At 39.2% G+C, this 22,217-nt stretch overlaps 3 protein-coding genes across 3 annotated transcripts; all 3 read left to right on the forward strand.

The window, feature by feature from the left end:
- The first annotated feature begins 318 nt into the window (after positions 1-318).
- On the forward strand, positions 319-1,128 carry LOC6527827. The gene has a single exon (XM_002088864.4). It carries the CDS (start codon positions 411-413, stop codon positions 1,071-1,073), a length of 663 nt encoding a protein of 220 aa, XP_002088900.1. The 5' UTR covers positions 319-410; the 3' UTR covers positions 1,074-1,128.
- Positions 1,129-9,226: 8,098 nt separating this feature from the next.
- On the forward strand, positions 9,227-13,042 carry LOC6527828 (toll-like receptor Tollo). Its single transcript, XM_039371135.1, has 2 exons — positions 9,227-10,434; positions 10,488-13,042. Exons 1-2 carry the CDS (start codon positions 9,701-9,703, stop codon positions 12,928-12,930), a joined length of 3,177 nt encoding a protein of 1,058 aa, XP_039227069.1. The 5' UTR covers positions 9,227-9,700; the 3' UTR covers positions 12,931-13,042.
- Positions 13,043-21,157: 8,115 nt separating this feature from the next.
- On the forward strand, positions 21,158-21,776 carry LOC6527829 (kunitz-type serine protease inhibitor textilinin-5). The gene is made up of 2 exons (XM_015198337.2): positions 21,158-21,315; positions 21,373-21,776. Exons 1-2 carry the CDS (start codon positions 21,231-21,233, stop codon positions 21,654-21,656), a joined length of 369 nt encoding a protein of 122 aa, XP_015053823.1. The 5' UTR covers positions 21,158-21,230; the 3' UTR covers positions 21,657-21,776.
- The last annotated feature ends 441 nt before the right edge of the window (positions 21,777-22,217 follow it).

Genomic DNA, 22,217 nt, shown 5'->3' on the forward strand with positions numbered 1-22,217 from the left:
GTAGTTCAATTAAAATTCTAAATTAAATAGACTGCTGCAATCATGTTGCTCAACTATAGATATATAGAGTACCATTTCACCTACGCCACTTCAGAATGTGTTATATAAGCCAAGGCCCTTAAAAGTATGCAATAAATGTTAAGGCCAAGCTGAGCCCGAATGTGTGCGTTCAAAAGATGAGGTAAGTAGAATCTGCCGGCACCTGCAGAAACTGTAAAAATGTGTTTTCCGACTCCTGAAAAGCAGGTGGAACAGGAAAGCCCTCAGGTTGTTTCAGTTGCTGTTGAACAGGCTTTCATTTGACTTCTTAGTGCCGTGTATTTATCAGTTGACAGCAACTGAGAGTAGGCTGCTAAAAAAAATTCGAAGGTCGAAACGAAATTCCACAAGCAAACGTATCTAAGCAAGGGATGGTGAGTGCAAGAACGATTGTGGCTAGCGGTGTGCTGAACATCCTGGGCATATCCTTTTTCGTGGCCCAGCCAAAGGATCAATGCTCGCCAGCTCCTCCCGTTGGAAAGTACATCTTCCTACTGGCCACACTGCTGCTGTTTTGGGATTCAGACATGATTCCCAAGAAATTGAAACCATTTTCACCAAGGATTTTTGCCTGCGGAGATCTTTTACTCACGATCTTCTTCACTGAACTAATCCTGCTGATGGGATGGTGTGGCCTCGAGAGGATGACCTACCGCACTGTCTATTTTGTGTGCCGCGGTAGACCTGGTTGCAATTACGCACTGATGACGTTCTGCAGCATCTTAGCTGCCGTTGCATCACTGTTTATTGTGCTTAAGGTGATCACCCACCGCAAGATTAAGGACATTGCCGGATCAGTGTTCGAATACATTCATGTTGTGCGCACCTATGTGTGGGGCGCCATTTACTTTTCCCAATTGACTCGGCAGGAGCGTATGCTATCAGTACACGCATTCGAGGCTCAATTGCGCTACAGGAATCGACGGAACGTAAAACCAGGTGAACCTACTGTTACTGTCCAGGATACCGAGAATCAAATGGACGACGGAAAATCGGCACCAGAACCGGAAATCGTTCAGGAGTTGTCCCCGTAAATTGTTTATTATTTATACAAATTTATGCCAACAGCTGTTGCTATCGCTGTCCTTATTGTTGTCGTCCTTTCTTTTCTTTTTTTTTGTGTGGGGAATCGGGGGACTGAGCGGTATGCCTTTCATTTTTCGATTTTCCGGAACTCGGTCCTCCCATTGTTTGCTTTTCATTTTTTGCTCCAACTGTTTTCCTTGCGGTGGCCATTTTAATTTCGCCTTTATTTCCTCGCCCCGCCATCATCCTTGTTGCCATGTTAGCCGCAATTGATTTGCCGTAAATTGTATTTTTAATCTGTCCGACAAACGTTCGACATTCGATTTCGTTTCGAAATATGTTGAAAGCGATTCCGTTTGTATTTCTTTCTCCACTGCGGAATCGGGGCGATGGAATACGGGAACGGGAGTATGGTGTTAATGAGTGTGTCAGGGGTGTTATTTATTCGTTAGGTAATTGACAGCGCATTGCACGGCAGTTCGGGATTCGTTTCGCTTATAAAAAAATAGAGAATTTAAATTACACACTAATAAGGCCTAATGATCTCTCTTAAAAACTGGAAATTTATTTAACTTTAATAAGATTATGATGTTACATTCTTAAAAATGTAATTCAAAATGCTTTGAATACTATTTATAAGAGTATAGACTTTTTAATAAATATAATAAAATTATTTAATAATTTGCCATACTTTTAAAACCCAACCGTTTACTTTGTAACTTTACATTTTGAAGGGAAATTTCATTTCCAAAACATCACACCCTACACAAATATTTACACCAATTTATTTGTAGGCTTTTAGATGCAGTCGATTAAATTGCAAATTCTGTTTTGGGCTGCTCATCAAAGGGCGGGCGAATAAAAATAAAGTGCTAGAAAAACAAGAGTCGAACATTATTTTTGGCAATTGCTTTGGAAATACTAATATGATTGACAGTTGCTAGAATCGCATTAATGTCACTCACACTCACGCGTCACATCCAAGCACCCCCATGTTGCCCCAGTGCTGAGTAATTGAATTTGTTCTTGTGTTGACTCGATGTTGCTGCCACTGAAGCCCCATGGCATTGGAAACAGAAAAGGAAAACAAGGGGAAGGTATATTAAATATTTCACATCTTACATGTCTGGGGATCGGATCAGCAGAAAGTCATGAAGTGCTGGTTGTGTGTTTTTTGTCTTGTGGAATACACTCCATTGTTTGTGATTTGCTGGGAAAGTTGATGAAGTGCACCTAAAGTCTGATTAATGAGCTCCACTAGTTATGTTGTAAAGGCTTCACCTTTTTTATGTTTAAATATAACAGAACATTATTTAGAGTATTTATCGATTATCGATTTATTTATTGATTATATATTGCCAAGCCAAATGACTGTTGATTTCGAATATCGACCTATGTATGTATATGCAAACTTTTTATAATCACCCTTACTTTACCCCTAACTAAATAAGGCTGAAATCAAAGTTGTATATAGCTTTGCAGATTATCTTCACACATCTTCTGTGTTACCGAAACACCGCCCCCGTGGGCATTATACCAACTTAAATGCCAAGAGTCGTTAGTTGCTCACAGCTCCAGAATGGGTGATAAGATGGATTTTTTGGGGGTCTTTGCTGGTTTTTGGGGGGTTCTGTCAACGAAACGGATGGATAAGAAATATGTGAGCTTCTGGCAGACTGCGTACATGTGCTAGCACATTTTTAAATGTGTTTGTGTCAGGCTGAAGTCGTGACTGCAGTAAATTCCTGACTACCCAAAAATGCTCAGATAACGAAGAATGGCAAACTTGATAGAAATGAGCATTTCAACATTTTCAGCTTAAGCAGGAAAAAATATACGTACTTATGTATATAAGAAAAAAAATCCAAAAAATATATATGTATATATGAGACAGGGAAACTGGCAATGCATGTCTGCAATTTTTTAAGCAAACATTTTATTTGCTCAAATGCTAGAAAAAAAAACAAAAACATCGCCATAGAAGATGGAGTGAGAATGGAACCTGAGACACACAACCCACATCAAAAGAGCAACTTCTGCATTTTTCCCCCGTTCTCGTTGTCGATGTTGTTGCTCCAGTTCCTTTAGTTGTTGTTGACTTGCGCTCCTGTTGACATTTTGATACAAATCTTCAATAAAATAAAAGCAGCTCAAGTGGCCACAGCGTAAACAACAAAGGAAGTACGACCAGTAAGGAAAAACTTGGGAAAACATTCTAGGTGGTGGAGGTGAGGAAAGCAGACATAAAATAACCCAAAGTACCAACCGAAAATTGTTAGTAAAATGGTGCAACTATTTTCTGGTTAACGTTGATTTGCTATATATTTTAAAGCAACAAAATATTTTAAGTTGAATTTTAGCTGCAGAAGATGTTGTATGTGTATAAGCTAGTTCATGAAGTACATTTCTTCCTTTCCAATCTACCTGTTTATTGTTGTTTTTATATAATATATAATAGTTTTTTTTATCGTGTGAGTGTGAAATCTCAAATGGAGCTGAAAGTCCCAACGATTAATTGCCCGCGACAAACCCTTTTGGACACCCTAATCCCACGCCTCGATTCGGACCGTCGTCCTGTCTGAAAGTCCTCGGTGTCATCTGTCCCAGGAAATCTTTTTCGTTTTTGGCGGACTTGACGTTGTTCCCCCCTTGTCTGGTTGGGTTTTTGTGACTGTGGTCAAGCATATGGCACACAACACAGAACAACATGCCATTCCCTCCAGTCCCCCCACACAGATACACTCACACACACACACAGTGGGCAATCACGTAACAACAACAACAAGAACGGGAAAGCCGAACAAAAAGTTGTTAGCCAATTTACTAAATGTCCAGTGTGTGTTGAATTGTTGAAGCTCGTTTGCCGCTTTGTGTACTTTTTCGTGTTTCGTATTGAATAACAAATTATTTGTGGCATATGCTTAGGGGCTGGCAAGGACCAAGGACCAAGGACGAAGAACAGGAGCTGAGTGGGCGTTAAACGACTTGTTAGCCAGTCAGTCATGGATAGTCCGATGGTCTGACAACTTGTTTGCCCGCCCGAGATGGACATGTAAAAGAGTAAATAAGTTGAAAACTGGAATTAGTCCGTTTAGCTGTGGGATAGTTTAATGTTCTGCATGGACTGGGCGTATCAGATGAAGTTAAATATCAAAAGTAGTCGACTTTTCCGGCTCTTTGGCTCAACTATTGTTCAACCCATACCGTTTGAGTCTTTCTTTGCCAATACGTGAGCTTTTTACCAATGAACATGAGGCCACAAAACGAGATCTGGCCCAAAAAAAAAATGGAAGCATATAACTTTTAATACAATTTGTAGGCTCTGACTTCGGTGCTGGCTCTTCATTAGGATTTTTATTCCTTTTGGATATTTTATAGCTTGCCAAAAACCGAAGAATTTATTGCCGCAAGTTCAAAACGTTTCGATGGCTGGCATTTTTCTGAATCGACCTCGACACGCTTGCTGCATTTTCAATTGCATTTCCAATAAATTGTTTCCAGCCTCGAGTAGTTCCAATTCCTACCTCCTTTCCTCCTTGACTTTGCCAAATTGGCGAACATAAAAGAGGAGCAAAATATCCGCGTTACACTTAATTTTCCCATGGCTCTGGTGAACTGCACAAGAGAAATGCGTTTAGGGTTATTGGAGGGAGTTCCATTGGGCGCAGAGTGGGCGTGGCAGGATGTAATTAGGCGCTGTTAATTAGGTCGTAATTGGAGTTTTTCACTGAGGTTCAAAGCGGTCGAGGGTGACTTCCCCAAGGACATTACTTACATGTAATAAAAGGGTGAATAATCGCAGTAAGTTGGATGCTGTTTGAACTGCGCAACGTGAACTAAAGATATTTTTCAGAAAGAATGGTAATGGTATCAAAACTGTGTTAAAACTTGTTTGAACTTCTTTATTTTTATAACAGAGTGCAATTGAGATTTCTAGATGAGAAGGTTTGTGTAATAGCCATGGAAAATAAAACTTATTTTCTTTAATAGTAATTGCATAAATTAAGTAGAGATGCATTTACGGCATCCACATATAAATGGAAGCAAAGAATAATAAAATCATATACGTAATGTCAGAAACTATATGAAACTCTTTCATAAAATCAAACTGATCAATTATAATACAATCTTTTCTTATTTTAAGAACATTAATTTTTATTTAACAAGTTATTTTTACAGCTTACACGCTAAGTAGAGATGTATCCAAGTCTCCGAAAAAAGTAAAGTGTATTTTAATGGTGAGTTAGTCCAGTTCCGAAAGGGCTATATTTATCTCTGTTACCATATCTTAAATATAAACTGATCCAAATTCAATAGTGAGTAAACAGAATTTGGCTCAACTCACGTGCTGATAATTTCAAACAGTGGTTTACAATCAATAATCATATTTTATAATAATTTATATATATTAATAATTGATATATAATATATGTTTATATATTAAATCATTTTTGTTTTTGTATCAAAATTATTGGCAGAAACGAAATTAATATGATAACAATGAAAACAGCACAACCCTGCTTTCTATTATGACAAATATGTATAAACAAACCTAAACATCATTATTTTTCCATTGATAAAATATTATTATTATTGATACCGTGCCTAAGACAAAACGTCATGAAACAAATTGTTAGCTTTGCACACATAAACTGAAGTGCAGTAATAAGCCATGATTGTATAACTATTTCAATTTAAATAAAACTATCTGACCAGTAACACCCGACAACAAAAATAATTTTTATTTATTTACAATATTTTGTTGGTGTAGTAATATTTAAATTGCAGTTCTTACACATAAGCTAAGCTAAGCTATCTGGCCAGCAAAACATGACAACAAAATGGATTTATATTTATTTGAAATATTTTGTTGTTGTCAAAATAATAAATAGGTAGTACTTCGTGCAGCACAGTGTAGGGAAAATACTAGAGTCCGTCACATCCACCGGCACCTGCAGTTGAGTTCCGCTGAAAAACCTAACTAAACTTCAATTGGGCATTGCCCTGACTTTTATAATGTGGCTCAGCCAATGAGAGCCGAGATATAAAGTTGTTAAAATCCGAACTCAGGGGGTGGGTAACATTGGGGGTTGCTGTTTAGAAAAGCCACTGTTAGGCAACTAAAGCTTTTCGGTGAAACTGGAAAGCTAGCTTTAAACACAGGTCCTTGCTGGGGAAAATTGACCATTATTTAGGGAAAATGTAAGAAAACAGTCTATTAGGGATATTTTGTGAAAAGCAGTAACGGAGAAATTCAGAAAGCTTAACATGGGTACTTTTTAGCAGACATTCTTACATCTAAAGAGAAAAGCTACAGAGCTCTGTATATAACAGTAATGTAATCCATTAACACAAAGTTAAACTTTACATAATTACTTTAAATAACAGAACTGTTACTCCAAATGTCTCAAAAGGATTATGTAATGCTTAATACGAAAACGTATTTGAATCGAACGCAGCTGTTAAAGAACAAAAATTAAACTGACAAAGTAATTTGTTCAATTTAATTACTACATTAAATATATGCAAAATAATTGAGTTTTTTTCTTGTGTGTTTAAATTTGTTTTTAGTGAGTTTTTTGTAATCCTACAAATCTGTAGAGCCCCTGAAAATTGGTTGCGTAAAAATGGAGTGGCAATAGTAACATCCATTTGGCATTCGATACTTGGGCTTTTGTGGTTAAACCAAATTAAGTGGAATTAATTTGACTTTGCCTGGCTTTTCAACTGTGCATCGGCACACTCACTCGCACACTCAACCGTGTGTTTGTGCTTGTGCATTTATGATTTCGGAAAAAGGCCTCGGAAAAGTAAGTCTCGAACAGGCTTTGTTTGTACTGCTCGTTTTGCTGTCTCGCTGTTTCTGACATTTCGAGTGGTTTTCCCCCACCACTCCTCCCTCCTGCCCGTGCATTAAACATTCATCATGGAAAAAGCACTGGCAAGTGGATAAGGTGGAATAAAAAAAAAAAAAAATAATGGGAGAGCCCAATACGTAGAGGCACATATATCCATATAGGATATGTTTATGGTAATTTATACTCCGGTGCGGAGATTGAAATTCATGTAAATAAATTGCACCTGTAAAAATAATTAAAGTTGAAATCGCTCGCTGGCTGGCTAAAATATGAACTCCACCTTTCACTTGCCAGTGCATAAATTTACTCGCTCGCATACCCATTTATATCTGGGCTGCGATATATACGCTACTTGTTATTTGTTATATAGTGGCAAGCAACAAAAAAATTGGAATAAAATAAAATAAAAATGAAAAGAAAACGAAAAAGAGAACTTTCCGCCAGACGATGGAGCACTCGAAGTTGTGGGACCTTCGTTTCAAGTGGACTTCAGACGGCCAACAACAACAACAACGACGGTGGGGTGGTGCAATAACAAGGACGATCCACGTGCAAAAATTCTTTTGCTATTTTTCAATGGGTGGGACCTGCTCCTCCCAGGTGCGACGCCAACAAATATTTTTATAATTTCCTTTTCGTGAAAATTTGCATTTTTCTGTTGCGCTGCGTTGTGTTGGGTTGCGTTGTGTTGTGCCTGCCATTTCCGCTTTGCGCTTTGCCACTTTGCCATTTCCGGTTTTGACGGCTCGACGGGAATTTCTATTCCTTGGCCATAATTGCAAAGTTCCCGCTCCTGCGGCTCCTTGGGGCCTCAGCTCATCCCACAGGCTGTCCGCAAACAATTCCGAGTGATTTTCAATGTGTATGTGAATGAAATTAAGGAATTCCAATTTACCTAAGATCCTTTCCCGCATCACTGAGTTCACTTAATGATTTCGCAAATATAATCTCAGGAAAATTGTTTCAGACTTATGGGACTCATTTGAACAACTCCAATGAATAATTGCTGGTTGGTTTGTTAAGAAGCCTTCAAATTGCAGAATTTCAGTTAACTCTAGCAAACATGAATTTAAACATCTATTTAAGAATTAAAGCCGCCGCAATCCCTACATTCAGCCAGGCAACTGGCTTTGCATAATTGCACTCGTTGACAATTGATTACGCATTACTACAATTAAATTATTAACATTAATATATCAATGTGTAATTAATTCATCCTTCCTGTGCAACAGAAAATTATTTGTCATTTATTAAATCTTTAATAATTGGCACGGTCTCTGTGTCAAAACAACAAGCCTAATTAACATTTAAAATTATCAGCTGACATAAATTGTTTGATGGCCATAAATATTTCTGCCGACGAACGGAGGCAGAAAACTTTGCAGACAAGGCAATATAAAATGCACGAAAGGACAATAAGGACCTCAGTTCCGATTGCCGTTTTCCCCTTGCCGCAAAAAGAGAGAGAGAGAGATGGAGAGAGAGAGAGACTGCTGCAGAAAGGGCGAAAGAGACGGCAGCGAATAAAAAACAAATTTATCAAAGCGAGCAAGGGGCATAAATGTAGCGTAATTTAAATAAAATTGCATTAATATGTTCTCTCCACCGAAAAGGATCTCCAGCTGCATCCTCTGTCCTGGGCAAATTTCCAGCTAAGAGAAGAGCTATTCGTGCCTTCCCCGGATCTGCCGGCCATAATTCATCTGGGAGGCAACGAAAACACACACACAAACACACACCACACAACTATCGCCGGACCTCTGTTGCTCAGCAAATTCACACCAAAAATCAAAAAGCAATAATGATGCTCGAAATCTGAACAGCCGGGTCCGGGTTCGAATACGGATTGCATGGCGAGCAGCGGACGGGAGGTGTGAGAAGTGGGCATGTCTGGGGCTACTATAAATGCATGAGTGTGTGTTTGGGCTACGTGGCGAACTTTTCGAGTATTTGTCGTTATAAATTTGACATCAATTGCCACGGCATGTGACCAACGAAGGTCTGACAGTCCAGGAACAAGCCAGGCGGTTCCAAAGGTGGACGGCTTCCGGCTGAAGGGACGACAAGATGGTGAAGCACTGCTGGGGATGTGAGCCAAATTGCGAAAAGAACCCGGCTCGCTTTAGGTAAAGTGTGAGGGAATTTAAAAAGAAAAAATATTTAATATAGACTCAGTGTTTATTTTACATATCGATAGAAATTAAAAAATATTCCAAGAGAGAATGACATAGTCGAGTTCTCCGATTATTTGCTAAAAAACTTAAAATGATTAAAAATTAAAAATTTGGGCGTGTTAGTTTTGGGCTGTTTGTGGGCATTACAGTGCGCGTAGCGACATTTGGAAACAAACTTGCACGGCGTCTATGTCTCTGGAAGCTGCTTGCTTAATATATATGTATATATATGTATGTATATACATATGTACATATATACCCGTCCCCCCAAAAACGCACCGCAGACCCCGCACTACGCACCCGGCACCCCGCACTAAAGAACCCCGCACCCGGGACCAAAAACACGGCAAAAGTTTACGATTTGAGCGGGATCATTTTTATGTTCCAACAGGGAGTCGGAACACAACTAAAATTCTTACCATTTCGCTTTTTTGTCCATTCAATAAATTATTTTTTTATCAATCTAGGGTGAGGCTCTAACTTCAAAACTAATTAGCTATTGCTCCCAGTGGATTTATTAATTTTTCTTTTGGTATTCAAAAGCAAATCGTAACTCCAGTATTTTCAGTGCAGTTTAAAGATCGGCCCGGGCAACATCGTACAATGTCGAGTCAAATAATATTTCTGTTTGTTCTTATTTTCACTCAAAATTCTAGAATTCACTGTTCCAAGCAATTGGACAATATTAGAAAGGACTACTGCGAAATTTATTTTGGTGAATTTGGCGAAAACAGATCGTGCTCAATAACTGATAATATTGTAACCACTGAAGATTATCAAATGAGTTTAGTTGTTTCTACTTTAAAAATAAATTGGACAAGCCCAGTGTTTCACCGTTGGAATATTTACAAAATATGTAACGAAACTGATTACGAACTTTTTAAAATTACTGTGCATGGAATTCGAAGTGCAGTCGATATGAGAATTAGCCCTGGCGTACATTATCTTGACCTACTTGGCCTTCGGGAAATTGATGACTACAGTATTTACCTTCCATCCTTGGTGATAACTGAGGAGTATGTGCATTACGCAAATGGACCGCAAATTTTAACTTTTGAATATGTATATGACAGTCCACTAAATTCCATGGTTATAAACAATTACATTCGAAAGACCATGCACAACACCAAGGAAATCGACATTTATAATCCAAATAATTTTGAAATGCCGACTCTAACAATGGAAGAAAATGTTTTTCGTGGCAAATATAACATGAGTGCCGTTACATTTACGGACTTTAGTGTAAAAGGTTTGACGGCTAAAACCTTTGAAAATTTAACAAGCTTAAGTCGGCTTATTTTTGATAATGTTATTTTAAGAGATCTTTCGTTTTTGGGGTAAGTAAAAGTAAGGGTCCCTGTTCTTACATTAATGTGTGCCTGCATTTCAGATCTTCTACACTTCAGGAATCATTAACATATTGTGTTATGAAGGTTGCGAGTATGGTGGACTTGAAAAACTTTGACAAATTCACGACTCTTGAATCCATAGTAGTTAACCGATATAAATCCTTTGAAAATCTTACTGCTTTCATATGTGAACCATATAAAAGTCACTGCCAATTTACAATCGGATTTAATAAGGTTGCATGCCCCTTTCAATGCAATTGCACATATGATCGAGACAAAACACGTTTAGAAATTGATTGTTGGCAGAAAAATCTCAGAACTATTCCAGCGCTACCGGTTCCGAAAAAAGGTCATTCACTTTTGGTGTTTAAGGCCAACCGGTTGGCTGAACTGCCCTACAACTCATTGGAAGGTTATAAAAACTTAAAAAGCTTAGACGTGTCATACAACCAATTAACAAGTCTTAGTCTGAGCCAACTGCCTGAAAGTCTTTACCATCTGGACATCAGACATAATATTATTTCTACCCTAAGCCCACAGGTTGTCGAGTATCTACACAGTGTTAATACTTTCCATCAGTTTGGCAACAAATGGATTATCTACTGCGATGAATACTACTTAAAAGATTTTTTTCGGAATGAAGCAAACTTGTTACGGATAATAACATCCAAATTTAACGACATAATGAGATCCGTGAGTTTACAAATTGATACTTCAATAAGAATGTTTTTTTTTAAACATACAGATTATTTATATCTAGAAGCAAATGAAGATCAAATGAAAAGGGCCTTTAAGAGTTCGTATAAATTCTTAAAGGCAATGGAACTATTAAATCAGTACATTGGGCGGTTTTCGGCGCAGTACGATGAAATTATTCTCCAACATCTCAACGCACGCTGTCCTTACAGATGCTCATGTTGTGTCGAACGGCAAACGGGTGATTTTATTATAAATTGTCGGAATTTAACTCTACACTTTTATCCAGTTATACCGAACCCGATTGAGTACAACACGACAATATATCTTGATGCAAATGAAATATCTAATTTCATTGATCCGCCAATTACATTATATATTGGGTTAAAGAAATTGCACTTGTCCCAAAACCGGTTAAGAGAACTTCCACTTTTCCTACTTTCAAAAAACATAACTTACCTAGACGTACGCAATAATCTTTTAAGGTATCTGGATGATAGTGATGTAGCCTTCCTTGAAAATCGGGAGAACATCACCAAGATAGAACTTTCTGGAAACCCATGGGAATTTTACTGCAGGGGAAAAACCTTCCTATCTTATCTCAGGAAGCACGAGCCGGTAGAATACGAAACAGCCCTGCGCCGCGCTAACATAACTCAGGATAAGTGTCCTGTAGACTGCATTTGCTGCGTCGAAACCCAATTCGAATTGCATACACTGATGATCGACTGCAGTGGAAAGGACCTTCGCGAAATACCACCACTACCCACACTACCACTTGGACAAACAACTCTAATCTTTGAAAGAAATAATCTCAAGAAATGGCCATCCAGCTTTCTACTAGAATTCTCAAACGTGACACGACTTTATTTGGCCCACAACAGACTTTCCGCTATTGATCACCTACCAGAGAAACTTATACACCTGGACATCAGTCACAATAACTTCACGGCTCTAGACGATCGAGTACGGGGATTCCTGCAGAAACGAATGAATTCATCCCAGATGAAACTATCACTTTTTGGGAATCCGTGGACTTGCAGTTGCGAAGAGAAGGACTTCCTGGTATTCGTAAAGGCGCATGCGAAGAATATTGCAAACCCTTTAGCTATTCAATGCAGTGGTACTGGACGATCGTTGATTGAGATCGAGGAGGCTGATATATGCCCCTCGGTCCTTATCTACTTCACCTCCCTTGCCGTCTCTCTGCTGATCCTTGCTTTGTCCCTTAACGTTTTTGTATGCTTCAGGCGACCCATAATGATCTGGTTCTACGAACACGAAATATGCCTCAGTTTGGTCGCCCGACGGGAACTCGACGAGGAGAAGAAATACGATGCCTTCCTAGCATTCACCCACAAGGACGAGGAGCTTGTCGAGGAGTTCGTGGATCGCTTGGAGAACGGCAAGCACAAGTTTAGGCTTTGTTTCTACCTGCGAGATTGGTTGGTGGGCGAGTGCATTCCCGATTGCATTAACCAATCTGTCCAGGGCTCAAGGCGCATTATCATCCTGATGACGAAGAACTTCCTCCAGTCCACCTGGGGTCGCCTTGAGTTCAGATTGGCGCTACATGCAACCTCGAAGGATCGGTGCAAGCGCCTGATCGTGGTCCTTTATCCGGATGTAGAAAACTTCGATGACCTAGACAGCGAGTTGAAGGCGTACATGGTGTTGAACACCTATCTGGAGAGAAATCATCCAAACTTCTGGAACAAGCTGATGTATTCAATGCCACATGACATGCATTCGAAGAGAAGACGTTCTGATGAAGAAACAGAGGTATAAGAACAAAATACACATCATATGCTATGAAAAATATATTATCCTTTTTTCCTGTTTATCTATCAAATCATTTCCAAGCTCTGTCAAAACAAATATAGTTGCAATAAAATTACATTTTTTAAATTCTCGAAAAACTCAACTTCAGAGTCCTCACTTATTTAAGAACTGCTAAGAACATTGTTTAAATAAAATGTAACTTTGGCGGCTTTTTGTGGCTTTCACAAGCTCAACTGGCCGGAACTCAAAATATGTGGGATCCCTGAAAGATTCTGTGAATTAGTAAAAACGTTCCAAGGCTCCGTACTCAGCCCTAAACTTATAGAATTTCACCTCTGGCAGAGCTTTCAAAGCCGTCTGGATATACATGTAGAAAAATAAAACGTATTGTAAGGAAATGAAATTAAAGTTTTTTAATGCACCCGAAGACATTTATAAGGAGATATATTTGTTTAATATTTTTGTTTTTAAAGATTTCAAAGATAAAACTGGGTACATTTTTACATTTTACACCTCAGCTACTAATACTTGTAGGGAAATTCACGCTTTCGAAAAAGCTTTCTTAGAAGCTTGAAAAGATTAAGCGAATGTTTCAACTCGTAAGCAAGTGTGAAGCTTAAAATAAACGTAAAATTGTAAAAGTAAAATTTTTTTTGTACTGTAGCTAAAAGATGTTTTCTTTGCTATATTTTAATTAATTTTCCCTTCTGTAGATGTATTTTTGGAAATAAAATCCAGCAAGTCTGCGATTTCATATTAGATAGCAAAAAATAATTATTATACGGTTTGATTACATGTTTATATCTTATAGGTCAAAAATTCCCAATCTATTCAAAGTAGCGCCTTAACGACACTTTTCGAGAGCTAATGATGTGTGAAATTCTTACTCCACTTACCTTCCTCTGGTAGGGGAAGTTCCTCTAACAGCCCCAAGGATGCACATGGAGCTACCCTTCGCTTTTTTCAATCTCCAGCGCCTTTGCAAAGGACATAAACAAAAGTGCAAGCGATTCATTGGGTGCGTTGAGCAGTTGCAAGTACAGGTAAAGGTTCTGGAGGGTTGCGTTGGCTTTGGCTTGGAGTTGGGGTTGAGATTTGGTAAGGGAAGGGATGCAGCGAGGCGATGATGGGGACCCCGATTTGAAATGCACATCACGTTTTTCGACACTTTTTTGGCGACAGGCGGCAGACGCAGCGGATGGACGACGATTGCGGCTGGGGGAATCGCGTGCAGACTAAACCATGACACGTGTGCTCCACCACTGGCATTGCCCGTATCAATCTACATGCCTCCCCTGCAGGAGTGGATTTTAAAATGCATATTACTTTTTATAGTATCTAGCTCATTTTTGCCCAGCTCACAGCTCACAGTGATGTATTATTATTCAATCAGTGACGCAACCTGCTTAAATGTTATACACAATATGGTAATATGCACAATAATTACCATTTGTATGAACAATCCACGTGCAATTAACAAACCAACTAATTGAGCCGATATTTCACTTTTTTTTCCAAATTAGCAAATATATATTTAGCATAACCTTAGCATTTTATGGAGCTTTAGTGGGGGCAGCTATACGCCTTTTCTAATTATATTCTCTTGGCACATTATCACAATTGTCACATTTTATTGTAGACTTTATTTCGAAAGTTGCCAGCCAAAGTTTTCGTGCTCCTTCGCTGTGCTGTATTTTTTTTGGCTCTCGTTTAGGCCAACTTTTCGCATTTGGCCAGCAACTCAGTTTGCAGTTCATATATTGCTGTGGCTGTTTGAAATTTATGCTGACAGTTGTTAAAATTATGCAAACATTTGTTTTAGTACATTATGTGTTTTGGTTATCATGTTTGGATCGAACAGGATGTGAAACGAGTATTATTATTCTGAAAGGAATTTATATTACTTATTCCACTGACCTAAATTATATGAATCCTACATAATTGTATCTAAGGAAGTAATACGGAAATAAATAAATTTAAAAACTGAAACCTATAAAGTAAAGAATCAACCACTGAAGTGACTTTTCCGTAGAGTCTTTTGAAATTGTAGCTTATTTCTGCGCTTTTTCGCATAGCGGGGAATCCATTACATAATCGGGGTTCAGATCCCCGGGGAGCTACTCCTGCAATAGATCATCATTTGCATGTCTTATAAACGTTCTATACATTTTTGGCAAAACACAAGGGCAGAAAACGGAAAACGCTTTAAGGCAAACAAAGGACTCGATTGAAATATAAAAAACCACAAAAACACAAAGAATAAAAGACGGAAGCGGAAAAGAGAAAGAGGAAAACCAAGGGGGGTTCTCAGGTCATAGGACAACACTAAAAAGAAGGCAAATTTTATTTGCATGCGGCTTTTCAATTCCTCCAAGAACATAAAACGCAAGCCAGGGGAACAGAACCTTCGGGGAACCCTTTCGATGATGGAAAATAAAGTAGAGTTGTAAAACGAGAACGAAAACCCAGTCAGCGAGTGAGCGAGTGAGAGGAGCCGAGAGTTAAAGCGAGACGGGGCGAAGGAGGCGCGGCGTCTTAACAATTTCCTGCCAACTTCTGCTTCATTGCATATTTCCGTTTCCTGCAGACCGGACTAGTCGCCAACCCCCTCGGCTCCTTGTACCCGCTGCGTCCTGAGTCCTTGCACATATGGAAAAGCGACAGGCGCCTGGAAAAATTCCCTTTCTCTTCCGAACGGTTTTTCTCTTTTACGATTTGCAATTATCTTTGCTCATTTCAGCAGAAGCAAATATGCCCACAATTCTACAATTCCTTGAGGGACCGACTGCTGGCAGACAGTCCTGAGTCCTGTCAATACAAATAGTGGCAACTGTTCCTCCTCCTCCTCCTCCTCCTCCTCCTCCTCCTCCGCTCACTTCTCGTCTATAACGATTTGCATAAGTTGATATTTTTCGAGTTGTTTCACTTTGACATACCTCCTCCATCTAGACTTCGATTCGTTCGTGTTTTGTGTGCTCAGTTATTTGTCCGCCCGAATAAAGTCCTTGGAAGAAAAGGATGGAGATGGCATGGGGTAGACTAACATGGAAAGCATTTTAGCTGCAGCGGAATCAGACTTGCATTCAGTCTGCCACTTTGCTCCCACTTCACATCGACGCGACTTTGTCCAGATTTCATTGCTTCGGGGAGGTAATGACAATTGTCTTCGGAGTCCTCTACTGAGTGGCTTATTAATTCCTGTAGGAGGAGCAGCAAGTACATGGCTCGGAGTCAAACTGAAATGGAGAAGACAATTAGTCAAAGCTTAGAAGGAAAGTGAAATCTAGTTCTTTTTTTAACTTACCCTTGAATGCACTAAATTGTGTTTAGGCACATTTGGCAATTTTTAAACTGAATCTTTTTGATTGTAATTTTCAATCCTTTGCCTTAGATAGCATTAATCTAAGTTAATTACATTTTAAAGACCTTTAGCTAGATTCGCTTGTTTCTAGTGACATCCTGCTGTCAGCATGTGGCGTAAACCCTCATTCCTGGCTAACCAAACTCACACCTCCGCCTCCAGAATTTTCCCAAATTACCCACGTAAAAAGCAGAAAAACAGGATGCTCTTCGGCAATTGGTGAATGAAAATAGAAAAAGTGCCAAAACATTTGCCTTTGAAGAGGAGTCTACCAACACCACACCGATTGGCCTTCCCATACTCCTGCAATGGAGCGTGTGCAGAAAATCAAAATAAAACGCTTTTCGTTTCATTTCGCAATGAAATTTTCGCAAGTGCTGGCTGGGCCTGTCTTTGTTTTGTCTGCTCGCCTGCCATTGAATGGAAATTGTTTTCCAATACAGTATTGAATACAGTATACACGATGGGATACTGTATGGTATATAGAGTCTACCGACCATAGCACTTTTGGCCATTTCCTATGCACGTCATGTGGGCAATCAGCGCTCATGTCCATGGGATACTTTCTTCTGGTTTTAAGCCCCATTCCTTTCTGTTTGGGATATCTATTTCCAGTTTTATTTCTCACTCGGCTCATGAATATTTAACTGCCAACAATTGACTATGATTGTTATGTTTGTTGCTGCTCTGTGTGTTTTACAATTAGAGGGGATAGAGAGAATAGAGGGGTTCCGACGAAAGGCCACAGGGATTTTGGGGTTCGGGATTGATTTTCTCAATGCCTTTATATTTTTCATTTATCAACTTACGTTTTCCTGCTTTGCTTGGCAAAGAAATTGCAATTTTAACGCATGACAGGACATTCTCAATGCGCTTCAAGCCAAAAATACAGCAAAAAATTCGCTTACAAGCACTTCAGCCATTCTCTATTTTCCTACTTAGACATCGTCGCGTAATCGAATATAAATTGAATTTTGCACAACAAATGGATTTTTCTCAAGAGTTTTTCTTTACCAGATTACCCCCGCCTGCAGACAAATAAAATAAGCATAAGATTAATATTATGCATTAAATTTGAGCGCACCTTCATTTCATTTTGCTGACAAAAAAATTGCATGTGTCCTTATAAAGTCTGGTAAATGTTGTATTGGCTGACACGTATGAAATTTATCAATTTGAATTGAAATATATTTTCTTTTTGATGTTCCATTCTAGATTGTTAATTAAATAAGTTAACTAGAAATCAAATATTTGAATATACAAAATAGAGGTAAGCTACGTAAGCAATTTCATATATACTTCACATTTCTTAAAAGTAATTTATTATTTTTTTGCTAGAGTTCCCTAAAAATATATTTCGCGATTTTACTCACGCATTTTTCTTCGTTCATTTCTATTTTTGTGTCTGATTGAATATTTTGTTCGTTTTCCATTTTAAGCTGTCGCCCGCACTTGTATTTTTTGCCTCCGTGTCGTGTTTTGCACTTGATGCATACATATACTTTGCATTTATTGTGGCCAGACCGAAAATAATGTAAGCTAGTCACGTCTAGCCACTTGTGTCCTGAGCCCAAGCTCCAGCCTTTTCCAGCTTTTCCCAGGTTTTTTCCCCTTCTAAAGACGCTCTGCTCTCGTTTGAAACTCGTGCCTTCACATTCACTTAGTGCAAGGCTGTGCCAAACCTCCTTTGCATATTGATATGGCTGCTGCGAAATCCACTTACCTTGCACACATTTTTGGTGCCAAATTTAGACCTATTTTTGCTGGAATATATGAGTTAGTATTTCGAGTCATTTCTGCACACAAAATGAACATTTCGCATTAATTGTTACACACTTCAAGTATTTTTAGAGCGCGTGCTCAAGTGCCGTGTCTAGACGAAAGTTTTCCTTTTCGTCAGGTAACAGGCGAAAACAAGTTAAAACAAACGAAAACGGTTTGGAAAACTGACCAACCCCAAGCACCCGATTCCCAAATAAATGCCCTTTCAAATGTTGTTGCAAATTGTTAGCTCGTGTCCCATAAAAGTGCACATAAAATCAAAAAGGGGAAAAATGTGCGGGCCTCCACCACCAATTTCCAAACATTTTCGCATGGCACGCCAAGCAATTAAAGCGGCCCATCCAAAACTCCAGCTCCATGTTGCATGTGGCAAACTTCTGGCTCCAAACTGGCGCCCAAATGGCGGACATGTCGACGGCGGCGCCTCAATGTCAGCCCATTAAAGTTTAGTGGGCGATTTTGCATAGCCTTTTTGCTGAGCCACCCAAAATCCGGCAAAAGGATACCGAAAGTGCAGCAGACGTTTTGCCCTTGCCACGCCCACATTCTTAGACGCCCACCCATCCCCGTAAAGTTTTGCCGAAGCTCATCAAGCCGAAAAAGTTTTGCCCAGCGATAAATCAAATTTTTTTTGGATGCTTGTTAACTCGTTCGTTTAAATTAAGTTGAACATTAAGGCACAAGCTGCATGCTAAAATTTTGTGTAATTTTAAGAATTTCCTGCTGGCAAAGAAAATTGTGTGGAAATGCGGCGTCGCGGCTGACAGCTAATGAAAATATTTGCCGGAAAAGGCGGGGAAAATACTTGAGGGTTTTGTAATTAGCAGGTTGTTCAACTGCGCTTGACTGCGCATTAATAAATATTTCAAGCAATTGTTAATGGTTTTGGGAATCTGAAAGTTTGTGTCAACAAGTTATTCTCTTTATTTACTTTGAAACAAAACGTATTCATCTATAGTTAATTATATAATATTCATATACAAATAACTCAACCTCATAACTATGAAGGCTTTTTGGACTGTAAAATTCCTTAAGACGCCTGATATCAGTGTCAATTTCCTATTAGTTATATGTTGTTCCTTACCAATGACAAAGTTGCAGGAGAAGCACAAATAATGTATGCGTATTTGCATTTTAAACTGAAATCACACATTTGATCTCACATCTCAGCCCGTCTCGGATTTCCCCTTGACATCCATCAAATCCAAGCGACCCCACGGTGTGCAATCCCACATCAGTGCAGCCACTAACGGGTCAACAGCCCATTTCATGTGATTTCATGTGATTACTCACAAAACACAGCACTGGGAGGATAACCACCTCCGATTCACTGGCCCTTTTCCCCTAATCACAATGCCAACAAGTCCCTGGGCGCAGGACGCTTGTTATTGTCATTGTTATCAACGCTGTCAGTTGCGAAATGGCGACACCAAAATAGCAACACTCACAGGAGCAACTGGGACAGGACATTCTGATGATGCTGGTTCTGCTGGTTTGGCTGGTCCTGCAGTGTCTCTTGTGGGCATATGTTAAACATTTTGACACTTTTGCGCACGGTTTAACCGAAAGCCTCCGACATCCGCTGAACTTTGACACTCTAATGGTAGTTGATGAGGGTTCTCCTGCCTCCGTGGAATTCCTCACTTGGCTACTATTTAAATTTAGAAATGCTAGATCCGTTTTGCGGAAATTCGCTTACAGTTCACCATAGCATTGTAGCATGCATGGGATTTTGTAATATTTGTTGTCAGTGCGACGATAATCAGCGAACTGAAATCAACTGCCGACAGAGTTTTACATCGAATTGCCAAATTGTGGGTAGTGGAGGGACTAAACCACTTTAGTGGTTCGCACCGAGCTTTGCCGTGGTTGCAGTTCGATGATTTTGGGGATAGCAGAGGGCGTGAAGTTATATTGAGACTTAATTAAGTGCCGGGTACAGAGAAGCAAATTCAACTGGGTCCAGGAGCTGGAATGGAAAATGATTGTATGGCGGTTACTAACAAATGCAAACGGATATGGGTTTTGTGTAACAAGCTGCAAGTTGATTTTTGCGTTTTACATTTAAAGAAAACAAATGTAAGAGCTGAAAAACAATTTCTATGTTACAGAAAATCCAACGATTGGTATCTATAAGCTTAAGGTTTTTACAAAGATAATCTAAGCCCCACTCTGTGTGATGGCTTTATCTACATCTCAGCCGCCTCAAACGAAAAAATGAATGCCCTAATTTATTTCAATATACTTCGATAGGATGTGGCGTTCCTCATCCTTCTTTAAATATCACCTTTCACGTGCAATAAGGAATTATGCAGAGACAGTTAATACCCGCGAGACAAAAAGCGGCTGGCTTATCTTAGCCACCACCCCAAATTCTTGTGCAAAACAATTTTCAAATCGCTTCCTTTTGGCTGGCGACGAAATTTTCTGGCTATATCCCTGCTTTTCAGCCATTTCCCCCACATTGTGTCTGCCAATTTACGTTATCGCTTTCAAATTGAAAATTTGCGTAATCACATTTTAAGTGAAAATCGCTTTGCAAATTAAATTAAATCGATTTCTTCAAGACGATAAAACCGGGCGGGAGTGAGAATCGTTCTACCAAAAGTTGCAGGGCTTGTAAATATACATTATGGCTTTTAATATCCGTTTCCGGCTTGGCACTGGAGCTTTAAGCTCTGAAATATGCATCTGCAGTTTCACTTTGGTGTCTGCATAGTCGCGACATTGCATCTCAAAGACCCATCAACGTCATCAAATCGTTAGTCAAATACGAGAAAGGAAAAAATATTTAAGTTCTTTGCTCTTCGCCCAAGTCTCTCGTGGCAATAAAAATGATGAAGTACTTTGAAAGTGCTCGTAGGACTGGGCTGGCAAAATAAGAGAAGAAGTTAGAAAAGCTTGCATTCCTGGCATATCCTTTAGTTTTCCCGCATACCCAACAGTGAAATAAAGGGTACATTGAAATGATTGCGCGTGTTGTTTATATTTATCTAATTTAAAATAAATAAAACACCCTCTTTATTAACCAAATAAATGCAAAATGAAATATACGATATTTTATCTTTTAAGTTTACCCTTTTGTCATACTAGCCTTGAACTTCTATTCAATATAAATAAAACAATTTATAGCTCGTATCTGTAGTTTTCAATTCTATTTTTCATGTATCTTTCTTTTCCAACAATCCTTCTCTTATTTTTGCATCCAGTGGTAGCAATGATTCCTCAAGGTGTCACTATTAAAGAACGTAGGTCTTAAAATATTCGAAACTTACACCTGAAAAGTTCATCTTATATATCTTTAGCAAAATGCTGGTATGTGGCAAACCCGGGACCCTGTGATGATTTTGTAAAAGTCTGGGGCTACGATTATATGACCAATCGCTGTATTTTCTTCTATTATGGAGGCTGCGGTGGGAATCCAAATCGATTTTATACGAAAGAGGAGTGCTTGAACACCTGCCGAGTGCACAGACCTCCAAACCGGAAGAAAAGGGAAGGAGATTTGGACGTAGAAGAGGAGGAGGAGTTTGAGGAGGATATTGACGACTGGGACAAATGGGTAGATTGGGACCATTCGGAGCTATGAGTATACCAATAGAAAGGGTATGCAAAAGTCGCCATGGCCAATACACTTTGGCTTCAAGTTAACTTTTGATTCGTTGTGCAAACGCATAATTTCAGTTTGAAAGAAAGAACTTCCCGTCGAGTTGGTTGTAATGCGTTTTCTTTTAGCCGTCTCCACTGCATTTTCCATTTTACTCACTACATATAGCCGTAGTATGTATATCTCTCTAGACGTCTGTTTGCTGCCAATCTGGGCGACGGCCATTAAGTCAAACCGTTTGAAGCAATTTGAAAGCTACCCATACTCTGCAACATATATATTTTTACAGACAGACAGCCTGCCTGCCTGGGCTATTTATCAACAATTTTATGTGGATAGAGTTGCGATTCTGACAATTTTTGACATGCAATTTGCCATTTTCCATCTGCTATTGCCGTATTTTGGGTGTGGAATTTGGCATTTTCCCGCAGGCTGCAATAACTTTTGGCAGCGCATGCAGATGAGGCTCATGATGAGATGAACTCTTCTTTGTTGATGCCTTGCCCAAATCCCCAGGGAAAATTCGCAACTGTCTGCGGAAGC

Source organism: Drosophila yakuba, chromosome 2L (genome assembly GCF_016746365.2).
Source record: "Drosophila yakuba strain Tai18E2 chromosome 2L, Prin_Dyak_Tai18E2_2.1, whole genome shotgun sequence".
Classification (NCBI taxonomy): Eukaryota; Metazoa; Arthropoda; class Insecta; order Diptera; family Drosophilidae; genus Drosophila; species Drosophila yakuba.